The 24,577-nt window shown below is 33.4% G+C and overlaps 2 protein-coding genes across 2 annotated transcripts; both read left to right on the forward strand.

Annotated features, from left to right (window-relative positions):
* The first annotated feature begins 5,635 nt into the window (after positions 1–5,635).
* Positions 5,636–6,603, forward strand: LOC138355121 (death-associated inhibitor of apoptosis 2-like). The gene has a single exon (XM_069309843.1). The coding sequence runs from the start codon at positions 5,661–5,663 to the stop codon at positions 6,579–6,581; it is 921 nt and encodes a 306-aa protein (XP_069165944.1). The 5' UTR covers positions 5,636–5,660; the 3' UTR covers positions 6,582–6,603.
* Positions 6,604–6,752: 149 nt separating this feature from the next.
* On the forward strand, positions 6,753–9,721 carry LOC138356151 (putative leucine-rich repeat-containing protein DDB_G0290503). Its single transcript, XM_069311902.1, has 3 exons — positions 6,753–7,019; positions 7,206–7,398; positions 9,246–9,721. Exons 1-3 carry the CDS (start codon positions 6,753–6,755, stop codon positions 9,719–9,721), a joined length of 936 nt encoding a protein of 311 aa, XP_069168003.1.
* The last annotated feature ends 14,856 nt before the right edge of the window (positions 9,722–24,577 follow it).

Here is a 24,577-nt window from a genome sequence, read left to right on the forward strand (position 1 = left end):
GATTAATTTCAGTTGTACGTTATTTATTTTTTTGTGATTAAAAGTTTTTTTTTTTAATCTGTGAATTCCTATGCTCTGTTAAAATTTATTCGGTAGAGAATATATTAATGTCTTTCTTATTTGCTACTACACAGCTCCGCAACTTCCCAAAAAGAGATGGCGAAGTGACAGACACTAAATGGAAGATAGAAGTTGTTCAGACCATTCGGAATTTACTTTTTTTTTTTTTTTACCGAAGCCATCATGGATAAAATCACACAGACTGGAGAAAAAAATGAGGAATGCCTGTATAGCAGAACCTTGAAACCGGTTTCTGAATGTTGTTGGCTGCATTGTGGTGGCTTATTTCCCCAAGAAAATACTTTTACAAAATAAGCATGAATGGACAGTTCAATCAGAAAATAGTAGTAGTTGTTAGTCATTCTAAATAAATAATTGGGATAAAAAAAGGTAAAAGAATGAGATACTGAATATATTATATTATTTCCACAAATTAATTTATTTTATTATCCTACCCCAACCCAAATTTTACCAAAAGGACAACAGATTATTATTATATATATATATATTTTTTTTTTGTATTCATGAGATGTCTTTGTGGTCAATTTCAATTTGGCAGTTTTAATATCATTAATATACATGAAATAATTTTTCCGGCTCCCAGGCCCCCACCTTTTTCTAGTATTTGGGTAATTTTTAATTCAAATTCACTTTTTTACGTAACTTCTTCAACCCAGCAGCCAAAAGCACCCGTGTCGAGCAATAGTGGGATCGCATCCGTGAGTGGGCGTCCCGTAGCAGTCATACTCCCCAATTGTCGCCCACAAGTTAAGGTAAAGAAGCTGCACTGAAAAAAAAATTGAAACAATGCTTATTGATGTCACAGAGAGAACATCAATACACCTCAATCAAAAGAATATTGATTAGAAAAAACGATGAACACCACCAACCTCAAGCAGAAGAATACTGATTTAATAAAAAATTTTGGACCGTTGAAGGTTGAAGTCAACATTTTTAAAAGTGATATTTTAGATAAAGTGTTGAAAACCTTGTGATCAAACTCATGGCGGCGAAGTCCACCTAGTAATGTAATAGCTGGTTGCCCGGAGCAGTACTGTGTCAGTTGAGCCATATATATAAATATTCGTTGCCGCCGACCACACTCACTCTTATATTACATCCACTGATGGCCAGCTTCGCTGCTCTTCCAAAGAAAAAGTTGTCCGAGATGCTCTCTCCTCAGATGAACCCCAGGATGGAGAATTGGACACAAGATACGCTGAAAAAAACCTTGAAACTATGCTGGGAAGAGGAAGAGGAGACACTAATATTGAATATAGAGAAAGAGTTGTTACAAATAATCCACGACATCAAGCTGAACAACACCAACCTCAAGCAGAACAATACCGACATCATCAAGCAGAATGAGACAATACTTTTGAAGACAGACCAAGAGTTGTTACAATTAATCAGCAAAATAATCACCAACATCAAGCAGAACAACACCGACATCAATCAGAACAACACACTATTGAAGATGATAGAGCAAGAGTTATTAAAAATAATCACTTACCTGAAGCAGAACTATACCGACCTCAAGCAGGAGATTGATGATTTAAAAAATGAAATTAAAGAGTTGGAAGGCTGAAACAACCCGCCTTTCTTTTGAGGAATTGATATGTGCAACCACTTGGAAGTCATATTAATTTATAATGGGACCAAAGAGCCAATGTTATTCAAAACTTCCGCACAGTGACTGACATAGTGACTGACGTGGGTACATCACCGACCTGAAGAAGAAGAATACAAACCTCTGGCAGGAGATTGCTGATTTAAACAAAAAAAACTTTCGAACAGTTGAAGGCTGCCTCATTTCATTTTTAATTCCACTGTAATTTTCACTAAATAAAAGTGTGTTTGAATTATAAAATATATTGCTTTATTTTTTTTTTAATTTTGCCTTTATTATTCTAGTGTACATAGGTAGGGGAATGGGGGCACCTTTAAATTTCACTGTAATTTTTCACTAAATAAAAAGTGAGCCCAGAATGGGAACAGATGTAGTATAATTAAAAAGTAAGATGATAATGTCAGTATGGCTGGCACTAGTTCCGGTGAGTGTCAGTACAAGTTGTCATATGTCAGTATTGTGAAGACTGTCTAGATACGTGAAGGTGGGTTTGGAGTGAATGAGGACGACGCCTTGCACCCACCTCCTCCAAATAGAGGGGAGGGGGGACAGGAGACATTTATAGCTTTTTGGAGACATGATATTTAAGCTATCTCATTGATATATCAAGTGATTCTTCCATTGAAGTTGGGGAGGAGGAAAACATCTATTTGAAGCCGAGGAAATAATCATTAAATTTTGTGTGTAAAGTTACTTCACCCGATTATCCCACGCTGGGCTGGATGCCCATTCATCTTTAAAAATTCGTATGTACAAAGTAGTGGGTAATTTTTCTTCATATTTAAGAAAACTACGGATAGTTAATTGGATGAGGGTATACTCACACACAACATATTTGTGTTTTTTCAGGTGGTAACTTAAGTTGTCATCACACCCATTAAACAAAACCAATTCATCATCTTGAAATACTACTTTAATATGGTCTATTTCAATTTTTTCCTGTGATGAGGCCTTCGACATCAAAATCACTTGATAGGTATTTTCAAGCTTGACTCCATTATTTTGTCTCATGAATAATTCATATTTTATTCCCCACTTTAGTAGTATTTCTTCAAGTTTTATTAACATAATCTTTACAGATTCAGCTTCCCATATTTCATTGGGGTTCATTGCTTTGCCTGTAGGATTGGGTTCACTCGAAGTCTTATCATTTTCAAAATTTGCTGTTGTCTCGTTAATATCAGTCATAATGGTGATCTATTTCAAATCTGTGAATGTAAAAAAAAAAAAAAAAATATGTTAAGGCATATGTAACGTAACTGATCAATCAACATTTTTATCTAAGATAGTATAAGGTGATGCAGGACTAATAATTAGAGTAAGACCAAACAAGACCCTACCTTACCCAAACTAAGTCAATATAATTATATTATCTTATTATATTATAATATTATCAAAGTGGACTCACTAGATACAGCACAGGACTAGGGTTGTAACTGACAGTTGAATTCTTTTATATCTATCTTTTCAATTCTGACTTGAGGAGGAGGAGGAGGGGTAGGGGTGAGTTAAATCGCCTTCAAGTATATAAAAGCGTTATGCCCAGTATTATTACCTGTGTTAAGTGGTCTGATGCAGCATGCATATGTCCATAGTGATAACTATTTAATATTATTTCATTGTTGACATATACAACAACTATGGATTCACCACTTTCAATAAATATGTTAATGATGACCCTTGATAACATATACCAAAAAAAGATGAAAGAAAAACTTCCAGATACATTTGGAGCATCATTTCAGAAGATGATTTGTTATGCTGAAAACAGTTTAAAGTCTTCGGAATTGTAAGTATCATTATTATAATATGTTAATAATATATATCATATATATATTTTTATAATATCCATACCCCAATAAATTATTACTTCTTATTTTTTTTTCTTTTGTTTGTAGGTATGAAAATCTTTTAAAAACATTGAAAGAAATAAAGAAGATAAAAAGAATAAGTGCAAATGTCCCACATGGAATCCTATCCCCTGAAGACGACCCTGCTATTCTTCATGACATAAAGGTCAACTGCTATGGCCCTGATGACACAATCTACAACAATGATCCGGAAGTTCGAAAAAAAGTTCCTCGTGGTGTAACACTCTTGGAGTTTAAGGGACAGTTTGATTTAGTGATCTTTGCCAATAAAAAATTTACTGGTGGTATTGGTGATGAGGATGATAAACAACCGGAAACAAATGATCTATGGAAACAATATTGCTTAGAAGATCCCAGTACTACTACTTCTAAAGTAGTTTGTATGACTAAAGTGAATGGTGAATCAGCTCATTTCAGTGGCAGATACATTAATGGTAAATTTTTTTTAATTACTGGGAGTAAAACTGTTCATATGTTAATTGGAGAAAGGGAAGACATTGAGCGGTATGATGGAGAACGTTATGTTGTTGCTAAAGTTGTGGCCAGATCACTGTGGGATACATTGAATAATATGGATATTATGAATCGACATTTGGTATATAGTATCTTACACTATACTAAATGTACAGCTGTGTGTGAGCTTCTTCAACCTGACAACCAACATATTGTTAACCTCAGTCACTTGGATAAGCATCAACTCAACGTTATCTGTTTTACTCCATTGTACAACGAATATGAAGAGACTAGCCTTCTTGCATTACCTCCACACTACACACTCAACCTGTTTACGGCATTAGGCTTTACATCTCCTGCCTATTCAATAATTGAAGCTAAAGATGTAGTGAAACACCAGAATAAGGTAGGCAAACAAAAAGTCTATTGTACAAGGAAGTGCCAATTTATATTGTCACATTTTTCAATACAATTTCTTTTATGAAACTATATTATTAAATTATTTTTACAGGTGCGAAGTGATCTTTACAAAGAAGGTGAAGTTTTTTATTTTCTAAATGAGAATGAAGAAACAATTGGAATGATAAAAGTAAAAACAAGATGGTATGTAATACTTAGAGCCTTGAGGGAAAAAGCAGTTTATTGTTTTTTATCCAAGAAAAAAAACAAGCAAAATTGGAGTTTAGAGAATAATATTCACTTAACTCAATTACGACTAAATGAAATTCAGAAATGGCTCAAGTTCTCGATTTATATTTTACAAAGATGTAAGGTGAGTATGATGGGTAAAGCACCTACCTACTTTGTTTTCATAAAAAGACTCTCTTAAGAAATTAATTATTTGAAAAATTAGGTTGAAAAATAAGGGATTTATAACACTAATAAATAATTATCATTACTTTCAGGAAATGGGGACAAGTTTTCTACAGTGGCTAAATGAAAAAGTAGAAAAAAAACATATTGCTGTGGAAGATATTAGGCCCCAATTTCCAACAATATGGAGCAAGTTTCTTTTTGAAAAAAATTTGACCGACAATTTTGAAGATGATGAAGAAGAAGAATTAGGTGGTTAGTTACCATTAACTTTATTATACAGTGGAAGGCATTGGGAAAACAACCAACTCAGTTACACATTTTCATCTTGATCATCTTTAGAAGTCTATAGAGACAAATTACCGTCTTCATTACTGTCGAGAAGTGGACTAGGGACAATTAATAAAATATGTTTTCTAGTAACATCTGTGGTAGGGATGACATCTTTTAGACTGGAGTTTGTATTGATTTACACATGATATATAAAGTGTTCATCAATAAAAATAAGTAAGTAGTTAGGTAGTAGTGTAAAAAATGTAGTAAAATTTCCACAATTAAAATTTCTATTTTTATCACAGAATTTCCACTTGGTTCCCTATATTTTTCTTACCATTATTTCAGCTTTTTAAGGGATCTGGTAAAGGATTTCAGCTGATAAACTCTATAGTCCCAATTTTAAGTCTATGAGTCAACAGGAAGAGGAGGAGGAGGAGGAGGAGGGGGAGGAGGGGGGAGGGAGATTGTGTATTATATAAAGAGAGAGAGAGAGAGATGCCTCTCTCAGTCACTAACTAGTCAGTCTAATACAACACTCACATTTTGTTTTCATAGCAATGAGAGAAGAAAAAAATCGTTTGGAGACTTTTAAGGACTGTAACTTCAGTGTAAACAGTCATGTACTTGCAAAGGCGGGTTTCTATTATACTCATAAAGCAAATATTTTAGAATGTTCAATGTGCCATTTTCAAATTGATGCCACGAACGTAAACAAAGATGAAAATAGAATCATTGCTTTACATAAGAAAGAGAAACCAGAATGCACATTTAATCAGAACGTGAAAAGATCTATTTCTAAGAAGTTTGATTCATATGACAGTTTACGGTTTGAAAAGGAACGTTTGGATACCTACATAGATTGGCCACTTGAATGGTTAGAACCATCTGATTTGGCTCGTGATGGCTTTTACTATCTTCGAACAAATGACCACGTTGCTTGTGTCTTTTGTCGAGGCATTCTTGGTTCCTGGGAAAGAGGAGACACTCCCAGAGGCGAACATCAGTATCACTTTCCCCATTGTCCATTCATTCGAAACCAACCAGTGGGAAATTTTCCACTGATATTTAATGAAAAATTCGAGGGTTATTCCGTTCCACTGAGAAATAGTAAAAATTCGTCCTATAGACAAGGAATAGATGTCTGTGGTCTAAGTCCTATGACAGACAATGGAGTTCACCAACATACCATTGCCAAGCGAAAAGACTACTTAACACTTGAAAGTCGCCTAGCAAGCTTTAACAATTGGCCTGAACGTGTAACACAGAAACCAACTGAATTGTCAGAAGCTGGATTCTTCTATTGTGGTTTAAGTGATCATGTGCACTGTTATCATTGTGGGAATGGACTTCGAAACTGGGAAACTGATGATATACCTTGGGATGAACATGCTCGCTGGTACCCAGAGTGTACCTTCCTCTTCTTGATGAAAGGAAAAGAATTCATTGATCAGGTATGTCAGCTAAGTAACTTGAAATGAAGGTTGACTATTATTATTGTAATCTTTATAAAAGCCATTTGTAACATTAACTTTTTTTTTCAGGTTCAAGGGGAAAGGCCACCTTATGAGACAAACCCTTCAATAACCCATATCAATGAAGATCAACACAAACTTATTAAGGAACTAGACATAACTAAGCACCTTATTTCAATGGGTTTCCAGGAAGATCATGTGATGACAACGTATCATAATCAACTCAAAGAGAAGGGGTTACCTTTCTTTGACATTGCGTCATTTATTGAAGCAGTCTTACAGTACATAGAAGACGAAGTTAGAAAACTTCTAGTAAATAAATTGGCATTGGCTGAAGTTGATGTTGTCCCAAGCCCACCCATGTCTGATAGAAATGAGTTGGCTTCTGACACAAACCAACAAGTAGAATCATCTACAACTTTAATGGAATTAGCATTGGCTGAAGTTGATGTTGTCCCAAGCCAACCAATGTCTGATGGAACTGAGTTGGCTTCTGACCAAAACCAACAAGTAGAATCATCTACAACTTTAATACAGCCTATAGTAGATGAATTGGCATTAGCTGAAGTTGATGTTGTCCCAAGCCAACCAATGTCTGATGGAACTGAGTTGGCGTCTTACCCCAATCAGCAAGTAGAATCTACAATAGTTGATGAATTGACATTGACTGAAGTTGATGTTGTCCCAAGCCCACCAATGTCTGGTGATTCTAACCCACAACCATTATTTGGTAGAATAAGTGATCAAGTTGCCGCTCTCCCAAAATCAGAAGGTAAAATTAGACACAGAGTGATTGAGTGTAAGATTTGTATGGAGAATGAGAGTGAGTTAATGTTTTTTCCTTGTAATCACATGTGCACTTGTTTCAAATGTGCATCAAACATATCCACATGTCCAATTTGCAGAGCTGAGATAAAATATACTATTAAAGTAATTATATCATAGTAAAGAATGTTTTAGATGTGTGATAATGATATGATATGTACGATTTGAGAGCAACACTGCAAAACCTAACATGTTGGAATTTATGGAAATGAACGTGCAGATGTGCTGGCGGCTGAAGGTGCTGAGGGAGACCATATTGAAAATACTTCATACCCAAGACTCTTCTAAGAAATTAGAAAACATCATTGTCAAGAAAGTTGTGTTGGATACAAAAATATGTCCACACCTACAGTAATAAGGATGAGTTTAGACCATTTGCATAACATAATGTATCCTATCTATCAACCTGGCTGGAAATATATGAATTTCAAATCTTATTATTCCTATAATAAATACCTTATAATTATTATTGACGAAATATTATTCCTCTCCCCAGATATAATCTCAGATGAGGAAAAGTTGTAGTTTAGTTATACCAATGTGTGTGTGTGTATCCTTTCAAAATAGATATTTCTATTTTTTTTGTATTTAAGGTAGTATAAAAGTGTCACTAAGGTAGCCTGCAGCAGAACACAGTTTATGGATTAATTAGTGGTAGAGTCGCAATCCAAGCACTACATACTACCTCTTGATATAACTTTCTAGACAGTGAAAGTGAACAAACAAGCAGTGGTAGTTGCAGTACTACTCAATCTCTGGCGGAACTGAAGAAGCAAACAACCATTCCACATACTAGTCAAGCCAATCAACCAACTTGTCTGTCAACTGATCTACAACCACCCAACCAATCTGTCCATCAACTGGTCTACAACCACCCTTTTTCTGTTGGAAGTTTCTTTCTACGGAAGTGGATAACAATTGATCATATAAAATAAGAGAGCACATACTGTTTTTCATAATGGTTGCACCATATGAATTTGATGACATGCAATTGTCAAGGTCTTTAGTACGTGTCTCAGGCAGTGCCTATAACACAGGAGTCATTTTAGACTTAAGCAGAACATCCACTTTCGCTGCTACAGTTCCACTGGACCCATTGCCTCCGAAATTAGCAGGACCCAGAACACAACAGCAACTATTGCTGAATATTAATAAGCTGAAACATGAAAACCATATTATTCAACAAAATTTGTCAGTTTTGTATAAAATGTTTAAAGAACAGGAGAAACAAATTTCTATGTTGAGAAGGGGTATAAGGGAATGGAGCATCCAAAAAAGTTCCTTTTCCGAAACCACTATCTTCTCCTACTTACTCAACACACCCACCATCTCCTCCTCCAATTAATTCTCTCAATCCATCATCGTCCCCTACAATTTCTATGAGAATCAGGTAAATAAATAAATAATTTCTTTTACCTGTTTGAAAATGAAGCCCCACTCATCCTTCTTTTTCTTGCTTAATTTTTGTCACCTGATCGTAGAATTATATTAAATCAATAATTTAAAAAAAAATGAGTGAAATTGTTAAAATAATCTTGAATACTATAACATTCCCAGACAATGGTTCCTCGGGTTTGAGAGAACGTATATTCATAAAAACTCTTATTAACAATTTTGTTGTTGTGAATGATGATGATAAAAGAATAATTTTATTATTGAATAAAATGCTTCATTTGTTTACTATCTCTGATCGATATATTAAATTAATAACTGAAACATATCCTCTTAAGAGTCAGAATCAACAAAAACAAACAATAGCTCATTTGAATAAAAAATGTAATGAATGCGAGAATGAAAAAAGTGAATTAGAAATTAAATGTGGATATCAAGATGCCACAATAACAGATTTAAATACAAATGTGAGAGATTTAGAACTTACTATTGTGCAGCTTACAAAGAAATTAGGAGACCAAGAAAATGAAATAGAGAATTTAAAGAAGGAAAATTCAACTCTTCAAGATAATCAAATGAAGCTTAGAATCCAATACGATGATGAAAAGAAACAGTATGAAACAGAATATGCATTTATGTTAGATGAGAAAGACAGACAATTTCAACATATCTTCGAAGACAAAGACAAACAAATAAAAGACTTAGCTGATGAAAAAGAAAAACTAACGGATTTAATAAATTCAAATAATACTAGTATAAGTCGTCAACAACAAGAATTAAATAGGAAAATAAATACAAATTTAATGTCTCTTAAGGAATACCAACTAAAATTAGCCACATGTGAAAACGATATAAAGAACCAGAATATACAATTTCTGGAATGCCAAGAAGCCCTACAAAAATGCAAACTATCTGATAAATTTTTCTGATAAACTATCAGAAAAAGAAGAATATACAATACAATACAATACAATTTTATACAATTTTATTTAGGTAAGGTACATACATACAATAAATATTTACAAGAATTGTTTGACTTATAGGTAGAGCTAGTACATACAATGCCTAAAGCCACTATTACGCAAAGCGTTTCGGGCATAAATATAATAATTTATTAGTATCCCAAAGCCATTATGTTCAAGAATGCCAACAAAAACTACTAGATTGTGAAAATTCTAAAAAAATAAAGTATGACGAATATAATACATTAGTAAAGAATATAAATGAAGCAAATAAATATAATATTGAAACATTAGAGCGACTTTATACAAAACCTGCATTATCGAATAGCGATATAATTCATTGTTTTTCAAGCATATTTCCTTTAAATGATGATAATGAATCGAAAGCAACAGGAAAATCACAAATTGAAGCAATAATAAATAAGTTCATTCATCAGTTAAATACCGAACGTGATAACTACATTCACGAAGAACGTGAAAAGGACATTAGAGATAGGATTTCCCGTTTAAATTATATTAATAATAATGATCTACACCAAAATAATAATATTCTTAATATTTTTACTAACGAGGAAGAAAGAAATTTATTTAATCAAATATTAGAAAAATTTAAAACTAATATTATCGATGAAACAGTATATGAACACGAACGTCAAATAACACCTTATGTAAATGAAAATGATCATTTAAAACGTCAATTAGACGAACCTAATTATGTTGCTAAATTGTTAATAGACGCGGTGGCATCAATAGTTTTAGTTAAAGAAATTATAACCAAACGAATTGTTGACCTGGAAAAAGATCATAAAGGAACGAATGAGGAAGTTATAAAAGTTTATGCATTCGTTACTATTCTATATACATTATTCCAGAAGGAAATAAGGCAAGATTTGAATGCAAATAATGTACAATGCTTTTATTACATTATCTTGAACGTGATTCGTAAGTCCCCTTCTGATAATATTCATGAAATACTGGCTTTACAACAACAAAATGATTTACATGTTAAGACCTTACAAGAAGAAAATGAAACAATAACTTCTAACCTGTTGACCATTCAACAGACAAATGCTAGTCTCCAGGATTCCAACAAACAAATGCTTTCAGAATTAAGTGAGACAAGATTGCATTTGTCGATGATTAACCATGATGAGACTTCGGTGAACCCCATAGAATATGAAGAAACTCAAATGAATAAATTCACATTAATCATCCAAGCTGTCACTACTCAGCTCGATGCTTACTTGGCCGGGACATGCAACAATAAGTATTTATGATCAGCATTCGAAAAACTCTCAATGAGAAAAATGTTTTGCAAGAATGAAATGGCGAAATCTGAAATGATGCAATTATTTATTTAACTTTCAAATCATATCTTCAAATTTATATTCTGCGCCCAGTTCTATAAGAATCTTGTCACGGTAATAAACGATAATATTCTTCGGCGTTCCATTCAATTAAACCTTTATTTTTCAAGAGAAATGTATAACCACCAAGATATGCTATCTGAAATATTGAACATACCAATGATAAATGAAGCTATAGAAATAGCACCCGTTTTCCCAATTCTATACAATATTAGTAAATTAACACTGATAAATCGTACATATTCAATAAGCAACTATGAGGATAATAATCAAATAGTGTCTATCGATAACGAAAAGAAGAATTTAAAATCGATTGCGTTATTACACGAGGCTAATATGGAAGCAGAAAAATCGTGGTTCCTTAAAAACCTAAAAGTTAAGTACGCAAGTGTATTGGGTGATGACAGCATTTTAAAAGCAATCGCCTCTCAGAAAGTTTCTTCGCCTGAAACTGTTGAGAAAACAACAAAATCAAAAAGAGATAAAACGAACTTAAAAGACGCAAAACAAAGGACAAAAGATAAGACTCAAGGCAGGCGACAAGTCGAGGCATTAACAGAGAAAAAGAATCTAAAGGATAGACATATAAACACTATAAGGGGAGGAATAGTTGAAAATAAATAAGAGGATGTCGATGGTAAGCAGTCAACTCATTAGAGAAAGGAATTTTGTAAATACCTCCCCCCCCCCTCAAAAAAAAAATATAAAAAATAAGAGACATCAGAGATTGGAAAAGGGGTTCAAGTTCATAGTAAGTGTGAGTTTGTAAAGATTTGCCACCATTCTCCAGTGTGTAATAAGCCAAATCAACTCGATGAGGATCTTTGGTGTTATGGCCAATTTTCACACAGGCATTACTAACCTTGTAATTAACCGAGATTTCAAATGACAAGGTATATTTTAATTGTTTTGGATTTCATCTAGATCAGGTGTCTGATACTTTTGAGAAAAAATAATATCACATATTATATTTGTATGAGGAATAAGCTTACATTCTAATTCCATCTGAGGAAACAGCGTGAGTTCTTTCTGAAGAGAGCTTTTCGTACCACTTTTTTTTTCTTTGGAAGAGCAGCGAAGAGTGTGACTGGCCGTCAGTGGATGGCCGGCGGCCACGAATACTTATATATGGCTCAGCTGACACAGTGCTTAGTCAGAACTGGGACTTTATGTGGTACTAGTCTAAGGAAGATCAGCAGGCAATTCCCAAAAAACAACGAAAACATTGTTGATATTTTCAAGCTTTATTTTATGTCATATCCTATATCAAAATGGCAATTGTATAAAATGATGATTCTTCAGTTATCACAAAAATATATTTATTTTGAAAATGAACATGAGCTTCTGATCAATCATATCCATCGTAAAGGTGAGCTTATAAATGTCGATTACTTTAATGAAGTTATAGCCAGTGTAGTTTTGAAGATGGTATGGCGGCATTCAACTAAGCGACTCTCTAATTATTGAGTCACAACTGCAATATACAACAATGCTGAGTTGGGGGATGAGGGGGGGGGGGGCTAGAAGGGCAAAAGATAAGCGAGTGATGGTAGGTGGCGACGGAAACACTGCAGTTAGTCTTATTCAACTCCTGCTAAGAGGTCCACACCTTCGGGCCAGGCTCCACATCATATCGAAAGGTTATTATAGATGGCTCTCTCAGCTACAGAGATATTTAATATACTAATGTATGTGTGTATGTGTCTTATTCTTTTTCAAATAATTTTTTTTTTCTTTCACGGTAGTAACCTGTCCATCAACTGCTCAACCACCACCCAACCAACCTGTCCATCAACTGGTCTACAACCACCCAACCAACCTGTACATCAACTGGTCAACAGCCACCCAACCAACCTGTCCATCAACTGGTCAACAGCCACCCAACCAACCTGTCCATCAACTGGTCAACAGCCACCCAACCAACCTGTCCATCAACTGGTCAACAGCCACCCAACCAACCTATCCATCAACTGGTCTACAACCACCCTTTGTCTGTTGGAAGTTTCTTTCTAGGGAAGTGGATAACAATTGATCATATAAAATAAGAGAGCGCACAGTGTTTTTCATAATGGTTGCACCATATGAATTTGACATGAAATTGCTAATAAGGTCTTTAGTACGTGTCCGAGACAGTGGCTATAACAGAACAACTGATGGTTCGGTTTGTTTAGACTTAGGCAGAACATCTACTTTCGCTGCTAGAGTTAGAGTGGACCCATTGCCTCCGAAATTAGCAGGACCCAGAACACAACAGCAATTATCTAAAAGAAGCAACATTGGAGTAAATTCAACTGGAGCGGCAACTCCATCATCTTCCACAGTAGGTCAGACTGTTGTTGCAACAACTTCCCATGAACTCAGTGCAGAAAATGCCAGTAGAAGTGTAAGACCCGCCAGACTCAGAACACATGGACCTATCAGTATTTCCCAAGGAAGCGACATTGGAGTAAATTCAACTGGAGCAATAGGTCAAGAAAATGCTGGAAGTAGTACCAGACCCGCCAGACCCAGAACCTATGGACGTACCAGAATTTCCCAAGGAAACAAGATTGGAGTAAAAACTGTTTCAACTTCCCAAAAGCGTCCTTGTCCCCAAGACCCAAGTGAAGAAAATCAACCCATAACAACAATGAAGGAAATTCTTCTTGCAAGTAAAGGGTCCCGTATTTTAATCTTGACCCACCAACAGGTTCATCAATTACTTGCCAATACGTTGACCACAGAAAAACTTGTGCTGGATATGAATAATCTGATCCAAGAAAACAAAGTTCTTCAACATAAAGTGTCACTTTATCAGGAAATCTTTAGAAACAAGGAGAAATTAATTTCTATTATTAAGAAAATGGGAATAAAGGTTGCATAAATAATTATATGATTATTTAAGATGATTTTTTTTTAATTCATAACATGATAAACTCTGTCAATGTTTCTGAGGTCAATAGCATATGTTATCACAGAATACTTTATGCTGTGTCATATATATTATTTTGTAATGTGAATGTGGATTTGTGTGTATGGTTCTAGTTGAACCAAGTTTCATTAATAGTATATAAAAAAATATTAATATGCAGTATATATCTGGGCAAACTATTCCAGATTTAATCGATATAACCAATAATTTTTTTATATTTTTCCCCCATCATCATATTCCTCACCTTTTAATCAAGATATGAAAAATATTATGGCTTGTGTGAGTATTTTAGTTCAAAAATTATTTAGTGAAGCTAATGTAAATCAAGCAAATATATATGTAATAGATAATAATGATAATAATAATAATAATAATAATAATAATTATAAACCTCTGCCAATAAATATATTTAATATAAATTCATATGTAGAGGTAGGTTTACTAAGAAAAAATAAAGAATCAACCAAATTAAAAATACATTTTTTAACTACTAGTGATGAAATAAAAGCTATTTAAACTATTCAGTAAAAAAAAAAAAAAATATTTCTTTTATGTTGATATATAGAAGAATAGACACAAGGATTAATCAGTATAAAAGATGCTGTGTATAGACAATGATTTAAAATACGAGCAAGAGCGATTAGAAACATTTATTAATTGGCCTGTAAGTAACCCAAAACCCAAAGAGTTGGTAACTAATGGCTTCTTCTATCTGAAAAAAGGAATATAATGCGCTTGTGCATTTTGTTATGTCTATGTAAATTCTTGGGATGATATTTTAAATGATGACGATTATTTCAATGAAGATATAATACTCATTTTAAATAACAACACTATTAAACTTAGTGAATTTCATAGGAGAATAAGCCCTGAATGTCCATTTTTGAAGGGCGAACCAGTAGGTAATATTCCTATTGAATTTTCATCTTATCTCATAGAACCCAAGTATATTAAGTATAATAAAGATTTGGAATTTGAATTAGATCAAAAAAACAAATTACCCAAGGGGATACTCTTGCATAAAACTCCACATCATGAAAAATATAGTGAGGTTAGAGTTCGCTTGTCTAGTTTCAAAGACTCGTGGCCACTTTCAATAAAACATCCCAGCCCAAAAGAGTTAGCCCAAGCTGGTTTTTTTTTTTATAAAAAAAACCACCTCGTGGAGATGAAGTAATCTGTTTCTATTGGAATATGCATTTTCGAAATTGGAAAGAAGGTCATGATCCATGGATAGAACATGGGCGTTGGTCAACACAATGTTATTATATATTGATCATGAAAGGGCCTGATTTTATTAAAAATATAAGTTCGTCTACAATCACTAAATATCCTCCCAAAATATTTTCTAATGATATAATTATGCAAATGATGAACAAATTAGATATTTTAGTAACTATATCTAAAAGTTACAAACGCGATATTGTTAAAAGAGTATTTAAAGAGGTAGTAATATACTCTGGACGATCATTTAAATCATATGATCAAGCTATAACTATTATAACAAGATATTTATATATTAACCAAAGAAAATTTAAAAGGGTTAAAATCATAGAAGAAAATAATCAAAACGAAAAAGATGAAGTTGAAAATATATGTTTAACCTCAATGAATAATGACACAGTAACATTAACCAGGACTAATAATGAGCCTAATACAACTACTTATTGTATATCTGATCCCAAATGTGATCAGATATTGAGCTTTACTATAAAGAATTTAGGACGTCAACAACCCACAGTTTCATCAGATTGTCAACATGATAAGAATTTAATGAATACACGCTGTAATATCTGCCAAGATAAAGAACGTTGTGTTCTCATTTTACCCTGCCAACATTTTTGTGTCTGTGAATTGTGTCTTTTACAACTTAGTAACTGTCCAATATGTCGCAATTTAATTAGTCACGTAACTAAAGTATATTTTTCTTAATCTGAAATAATTTAGAGTAAAGGAGTTATTAAAAATGAAATAAAAAATATATATCTCTTTGATTTATAAAACAACAAATGAAATATATTTTTGGGTTTAACTAACTAATCTTTTATAACTTTCGTTTTACTTAAAAAAAAGGTCGCCTCATGCTGTAATGATGGTATTGTGGTAAGTGATAATTCTCCAATCTGAACTATTCATTAAATTCATGGTGACGTCCACCTAAACTAAAGTTCCCGTTCTAAATAATAAGGTTGCGACATAGCTAGCTGGTTGCCCAGAGCAGATGGCAGCACTGTGTCAGCTGAACAAGAGAATATGAAATTTACGAACAATGGCTGGTTTGTGCTAAACACAGCCAAAAATATGGATCCATTTATTTAGAAATGATTATAAAGCATTTTTTTTCTTGGAATAATAGCGAATGTATTATTTATTTTTTTTTGACCTGAAATCTTCAACTGTTTATGAAAATATTTCAAACTGGGGAAAAGGATAAAATTTTGGGGATACTGAAACCGAATGTTGGAATGTAACTACTTTGTATAAAGAGATGGATACCTTCATAACAAAAATACATTTCATTTTTTATAATTTGATTTATTAAATACAATTTTGTACAAATTTATTATAAAATTTTTTAGCTATCTGATATTCACGGAAGCTACATGTGACTGATTGGCAAGTAATCGGCCCAGTATTATAGATACCATTTAGCAATCCTTGTTCAGTTGTCACAGTCCCAATAATCACATCCACATGAGAACGTTTAATTAGAAGCTGTCGTCCAGCAAGATGATTATCATGTAATATTACTGGATGACCAAACATGTAATCACCTTTTTCATTATGAGATAAAACATACATTCTGATGAGAGCGTCATATGTGTGCACTGGATCTCTCAAGTAAGACAAACAGGCGTTTACATAAGTATTTTGGGTTAAAGGAACCGTGGATACTTTTTCCCAATACCTATCTAAATTGAAGAGGTTATAAATCATTTTATCTCCTTTACCATGGACATTAATAAGCATGTCCACTATTTTCTTCACTTTGTCTGTAATTATTTCTCTGAAGAATTTCTCATTATGGATACATTTTTTCTTGACAATTTTTTGTTGTTGTTTTTTTTATGATACCATGACTTTTATGATTGCCTTGGAACTTCCCGCCTCCTCTTATACAAAAGTATAATTAACATAAATCTATATCAGATTCCTTAAATATATATATGTGTGGTGAAAATAAAATTTGATTATCTTCTTTTAGCAACTGATGTGATAAAAATCTTTTCATCAATAACATTATAATATAATTTGTATATTATTTTAAATTTTGAATTATATCCTAGTTAGTAGATGAATAATTGGTGTTCAGGGAGAAAAGTAATCTGTAATCCCCAACTCATTATGATATAATTCAAATTGGGGAAAAGGATATAATTTATAGTTTTATCTTATAAGATAAAGGTATATTATCATCTCAGAGGATAAGTTATAGTTTGCACTCTGTATAATTTTTGTAGTGATGCTGAAATAGACTGTATAAAGAGATTGATATACTCACACTCACTGAAGGTCCTGAAAATCTAAGAGCTGTGGAAGATTTAAAATCAGTAGGTAACAAGAGTAATAATATACACGATTTTTAGGATCTGGACCAGTGAACATGGATGGTAGTGTGAAGTAAGTGTGACCGAAGTTTATTAGGGGGTACTTCTTTCTTAATGTTGATGATGTACTCTGGGTCACCTGATCTAAAAAAAATAATAAACATTATGGCTGATAAGACAAGCTGAATAAGTCAACCTAAGCTTATATTACGCCCTGGAGTCTGGCTGAGGTAACCTCGCTGTATATAAGATGGCGCGTGTCGCCGTCGTCGCCACCACAGTGTTCAAAACCACAGCAGTCTAACCAACATCCTACAAGAAAACTCATTCTCCAGCACCCGCTATTTGAGAGAATTAATTATCTGCAGTAGAATAATATCCAGTTATTTGAGAGAATTAATTATCTACAGTAGAATATAATAAGAATACCCACACCGTGGAGAGAGCAGGCAAAAAAAAAAAAAAAAACTGCTCATACACATTTGACAGGGCTGGCGCCTGCTACTCTGACGGCATCTCGTGCTGGGTTTTGTATGTGTACAGAAGAGCATGGAAGGGAAAGTATTCAAGATAATAGTCTTGTGTCTACTAGTTTCCACGAGAGTTGAGGCTGACACAATGGTCGGTCCCGAGAAGATCAAGGTCAAGGGGGACACTGCCGATTACATCCAGATCTCTGCTAATAATAACCTCATTGTTGGACATCAGAACCAACAATCAGCTGCAGGTAAGATCAGTCATCCATGTATACACACATACTCCAATTGAAAGTTTATTTAAAGTCAATAGTTATGACCAGATTCTTAGACACATTAAGTAAGATAACACAAATCAAGTGGTAATTTCTATATAAGAGACACAAAATATTAACTTACTTACGCCTTATTATCTGTTTTACAGGACTGTTTCTATCAGCAACGTATGATTCTGTCTCTCTGGTCAGTCACTCTGCCGGCTTCCCCAGTGCAAAAGAAGAAGAAGAAGAAGAAGAAGAAGAAGAAGAAGAAGAAGAAGAAGAAGGAAGAATAAAGTTATTTACCGATTGCATAACACACATTCTTCACTTACTCCAATTCTAACACAGGTTATGTCCTTGTGGCAAAGAGCCAGTTTTTATAGCTGAGGTGATTTCCAGTCACTGCAGTTATTTTTCCTTGTGGCAAAGAGCCAGTTTTTATAGCTGAGGTGATTTCCAGTCACTGTAGTTATTTTTCCTTGTGGCAAAGAGCCAGTTTTTATGGCTGAGGTGATTTCCAGTCACTGCAGTTATTTTTCCTTGTGGCAAAGAGCCAGTTTTTTTTATGGCTGAGGTGATTTCCAGTCACTGCAGTTATTTTTCCTTGTGGCAAAGAGCCAGTTTTTTATGGCTGAGGTGATTTCCAGTCACTGCAGTTATAGAGAGCTAGTTTACTAGTGTCACAACAATTATTTCCCTGTGGCAAAGAGTCAGTTTAATAAATAATAAGGCTTAGGTGAATGTATATTATTAAACAAGCATATTTAACAATAACAATATTTTTTTTTTTTAAATTTCTTCAATATTTACCATGGATGTACATTTGTATGCTAAGTTAATATTTGCTAACATTAAATTCGTCATGATAACGTTGAAGGTATTTTGATCCACAGATAACTCCACTTTCATTTTCATTTTTTTCTGTTTCTGTTTCATTATTTTGAATAGTTTCCAATTCAATGTGTTTCATGTCTGAGCGTATTTGAGTCAATTCTGTATGAATTCGAGCAGCTCCTATACTACGGAATGATACAAGTTCCATGGGTCCTGTGGAAAGACCACCACGTCGTCCTCGAACTGGTGCTCCGGTCAGTTCAGAAAATACAACTTCATCTGCTCGTGAAGTGTGCATCGTAGCATTTGCGCGGTGATTGGTAACACACATATAAGAACCTTCATATAAACTAGCTAAAACTGGCTCATTATCTCTATTTAAATATGGTTCACCCGTATAGGGATTCATAAGGATTCCAGTACAAGTTTTTCGACCCCACTGTAGATGTTCAATAACATTTTCAAAAGTGAGAGTAAAAGCTGCATCCATGTAATTCAAATTATCAAAGGTATTGCAATATAAATCTGGAGCTTGTCTTTTAAGTGAATGAGGGTTAACTAAAACATCAATGGGTACATTTGATGAAAACATATCACCCTGACTCATTAATTTAATGTAAGGCATATCCTGTTCACTAACTAATCGCAGATTACACCTTTTTGTGAAGTGGGTGTTTGTAACTTATCACCTAAAGATGGTATATATGGTGACACTGTTATCAGAGAAAAACGCCAACTTTGTAGTACTGGTAAATCTACACTATCTATTTTAAAGTACCTAAATGTAATGTAATTAGGATGATGTTCTTTAAAAGCTAAAGAATATTGAGATTTCTTCAACCGTTGTTGCCGCTCAAGGGAAGGGTGGTGTGGATCATTTACTGTAACTCGGTAGTCATTTCGACTCCCTTTTCCATTCTTCGTCCCTGTGGATACTGGAACAGAATCGTCATATATAGGCTCTTTTAAATCCCCAATTTTACCATTCCAAATAAGAGCAAGAGTATTGGCATCTATGTGAACGAATTCTATTTCTCCATTTGTAAACTTAAGCAAACTATTATCTTCTTGACACTTGGGATTAACCCCTTTTAAAATTCCCAACTGAACACCACGTTGAAGTGGGGTATGCTGATCAAAATAGGTCTGACAAAAAGTTGGTAGTGCATTCTGTCCTGATCCATAATTATATCGAACAATTGATGTTTCATAAGAAACACCTGAAAATAACCCACGGTCTATACTATCTTGTTTTACTGTAATACTGTCTTCGGGATTGTGCCAGTTTACTACTGCCACCATAGGATTTTGACAAGGAATGGGTAAAAGTTTACTCATTCGAGATGTTGTGTATAATGTATGAATAACTGTCTTTTGATGAATTTCACCTACAGAATGAGTATTGACAGAAATACCAGCATAATGACGATACGATTGCAGACTGTTACTAATTCGAGGGGGATGGGCAGCATTAGGACGGCTAATCGCTCGAGCATTTGGCCCCATAATATTAGGTATTTTTTCCCGGTCATAACCAATATAGAGTAATTCAAAATCCTCTTTGAGATCACTATTTTCTTTTCTGAGAAAAATCTGAGGTTGCATTTGAGGTGGTAAATAAAAAAATGGATTAGCCTCCATTTGAAAAGTGTCTATTTCCTTAGACGTATAGAGTTGGCCATTGGGTAAAATTTTATAAGACATACGTGGCAGACTGGTGCATATCCACAGTTGATTTTTTTTGTATTCTAATAATTCTATACAGGCGATATTTAATTTCAAAATATATTGAACAAATCGGTATAAATTGTCTACTCCAAATAAACAAACATATTCCCATTGAACTAGAGGCAAATGAGGAAAAAAATGTTGAGCTGCACAACCATTCTTGATCGAATCTAATGGGAAATTAAACAGTTTATTATGAATAATTATATAGACATATTTAGATTCTAACTGATCAAGTTGTGAAGGATTTCCCACTTGTCTTAGTTGAGGGAGATATGTAAATAAGAATTTATCAGGTTGTGAATTACACATGCTGGTAGAGGCGATTATCACATCAGGTATCATTTCTAATATGATACCACATCGTTGAGGAGTATCAGGTGTATTGAGTAAATCAATGAAACCGACCTCACTTACCGTTATAGATATAGGCTCTTTGGCTTTGGAATCTTTAGGCAATAATTTTTGTAATCCACATGCCACCAGACATATATTGGCATATGAATTAGATGAATAATTCCGACTAAACCGACCAATTTTATTCCATTCATTATTCCCACTATTATTAAATGAATTACCACCATTATTTTCATTTAAAGTATTTATACTTGCAGAATTGCTTAATATTTTTGTTTGCGTAATACTCTCATCAATATGACCACACCGAATAGCAGTGGCTTTAACTTTCAAAGGATTAATTGCAATCATAGCTACTCGTGGTCCTGATAATTTTAATCTTATATCATTGTTCCCTTCATTCATATTATTATTATTATTATTATTATGATTGGATGTATAATTTTCCAAAATTTTAAGATTATTTTTGTTAGCATCGCTCCTTTTTAATCGATAATATTCCATTAAAACTGTTAAATTTTCTTGAGAAAGTGAATGGTTAAGATCTTTCAAAATTTTAACCACCTTGTTATGGAGTAGTGTAGCATTTACTTTGCGTATAGCTAGATTTAAAAAAACAATTAATAAATATTTCACCAGTTGTAAAGATTGCCATATTTCCTAAATGATTAATATCCTGGTTTATATAGGAAGAGAGAAAAGGCCATTTTTTAATCTTAGATTCTTCATAAATAATAACTGCTTTTTCTTTTCTGCTAAAATGAGGACGTCGACGATCTGGCCATATTATCGACTTGATGGAACATACAGATTCACTCACAATGAAATTGCCCGGATAAACGTCAAAGGGGAAGTTTTCACATATAAGACATTTAAACGGGAAATGTGTATTTGGGGGGATTAGCCGATTACTTTGCCAGCACTTCCATTGTTCATAATCAATAGGTCTCTCAGGATCTTCTACCAACATTTGCCACATTTGACCACTTTTCATTACAGGCACTGCAAAATTATACTTGGCATAATCTACTAGTCGCTTGTCATTATCCCATTCAGGAAGTTGTAGTCCTACCCCTAGTACCAATTTGCGATCTAGATAATATTTTATAAATTTGGATTCATCACTTTTGGATTTTAGTAGATATGGTTGATTACTCAGATGAAATGTTATGCCAGGGTAAATTTTAAATAACTTTTCAAAACTATCATTTTCGATTTGAAGCTTATTGTAGAGACTGTGTCTAAGAAATAATTCTAATTCAGCATCGGCTGAATCAATGATCGAACATTTAGGACAGGGTTTAAGGTTTCCACCAGGTAAAGCCCATTGTCGATGCCGATAATTGAAAATACCTCTTGTGTTAATCATTATTATATAATAATTATATGAAAATGAAATGTAATTTATATTTTAGTTAATAAAAAAAAATATATATTGTAAGTATCTTTTATCCCTGGAATTGAAATACATAGTAAATAGATTTTGTTGAGATTTTTATTACAACAATAGTCTTAAAACGTAAATAAAATAAAAGTGTAACAATTTAATTTTAATTCGGCCTATAAACAATTATGTATTTTTTTTTTTTTTTAGTCGTTACGATTTGAAATATCAATGAGCCATCCTGCTATTATTTTACTAAGGATAGGTTTAATCAAAAATATAGTTAGTAAAATAATTATTCCCAAAATCCAATTATTTTCCCAAAGACTTACTAAAAATAGAATAAAAATAGTTATTATTAATATTTTTTCCATCTGATAATTTATGTATGAAGTTATTTTCTTTTCTTGTAATGATCTTATTTCTGTTTTAAAAGAAGGAATTTCAGTTTCTATTGCAGCATTTTGATGGTCACTTATAATTTCAGTCTCTAATTTATCTTCATTTTCTCTCGATGGTGATGAAGATTGTGTGAGATTTCTTTTTCTTGTTCGTATAGAATTTTCATGGATTAAATTGGGTGGTATACTTAGTGTGTCCAATGTCATTGTTTTCCTATTTTTTATAGTATAAAAAAAGTTACGTAGAACCCACGAGTGTGTGTACGGAAGGTGTGAGTGGTAGGTAGGTAGGAAGGATACAATGAGGAAAGTAAAATTTATTATTTAGGTAGAACCCAAACGAGTGTGTACTTGCTGCAGACAGGAGGGATGGTGTGGGTGGTGGGTAGGCAGTAGGGATACGATGAGGAAAGTTAAAGTTTATTATTTGATGCTCAATGCAAATATTCTTTCTCATCTTCTAAGTTATCATCATTGAGTGAGGGCTAGGGAAGGTGCCAAAATCTTTCCCCATCTCTAACAAAATTACCAATTCTGCCTCACCTTCATCCCCTCATAAATGGGAGGATGATGATCTTCACCTTCAATCGACAGCTTCATTATCCAAAAACCTTACATCGCAGCTCGTCACAACCTTACCTAAAGCATCAAACAACAGCAATATTAATCAGATAAGTACAACCCTCTCCCTGCGCCAGATATTATGGAATTCAGACACAGAAAGTTTATCAGAAGGAAATGGTTGTGGTAAGTAAGTGTGTATTTTAGTTTTAGTTTTGGACATCAAAATATATTTATTATTTGAAATTTGTTGAAAATTAAGCTATTAAAAATGAATGTTCCTGGTTTCATGGGTTTACGAAAATCCTTGAAAAATCATAAATTCATTATTTTAATTTTCAGGGATTGGTGAACAGATGAAGTTAAAGATGTAAAGTCCAACAACAGTCTTTCCGAACTTCATAGAAGCCGCTCTTCTCCCAACTATATGTGATTGTAAATACTTAGTTATGGTGTTTTTCTTCATGTTACTTGATTTGAAGATTTTTCAGAGACTGACTCTGATAAGCACCTCAATCAATGGCTATTTGAATGATAACATACTGTTTTGTATAGTACTTTAAGATTGATAGAAATATTTTTAATATATGAGAGAAGGAGCTTGAAAAAATAGAGAGACTGATTTCATTCCACATCCTAGTTATATTGTATTTTAGTAAGCAATATAAAATTCGGCAGTTTGGTCGAATACAATTGAACAATTTAAATAAATGGCAACGAACATATATAATCATGGTTTTATTGGAATTTTGTCCTAAACAATTGTATTTGGAATGGTATTATAGAAAACTAAATTTCTATAGTATTTTTTTTTAGAAGGGCATAAAAGGAGATTAATTCTTTTTTTTTTTTAGTCTTATAAAACTTAACAATGAATCGACGTCAACAAATTTGTAAAGACTTTGTCGATGACATAGTTCAGGAGGTGATTGAACCATTAAGTAATCTAGGTTCTGGGTCTGATAAAAATGTTGATAGTAATTTTATTGTTTTAAA

This window comes from Procambarus clarkii, chromosome 6, assembly GCF_040958095.1.
Source record: "Procambarus clarkii isolate CNS0578487 chromosome 6, FALCON_Pclarkii_2.0, whole genome shotgun sequence".
Lineage (NCBI taxonomy): Eukaryota > Metazoa > Arthropoda > Malacostraca > Decapoda > Cambaridae > Procambarus > Procambarus clarkii.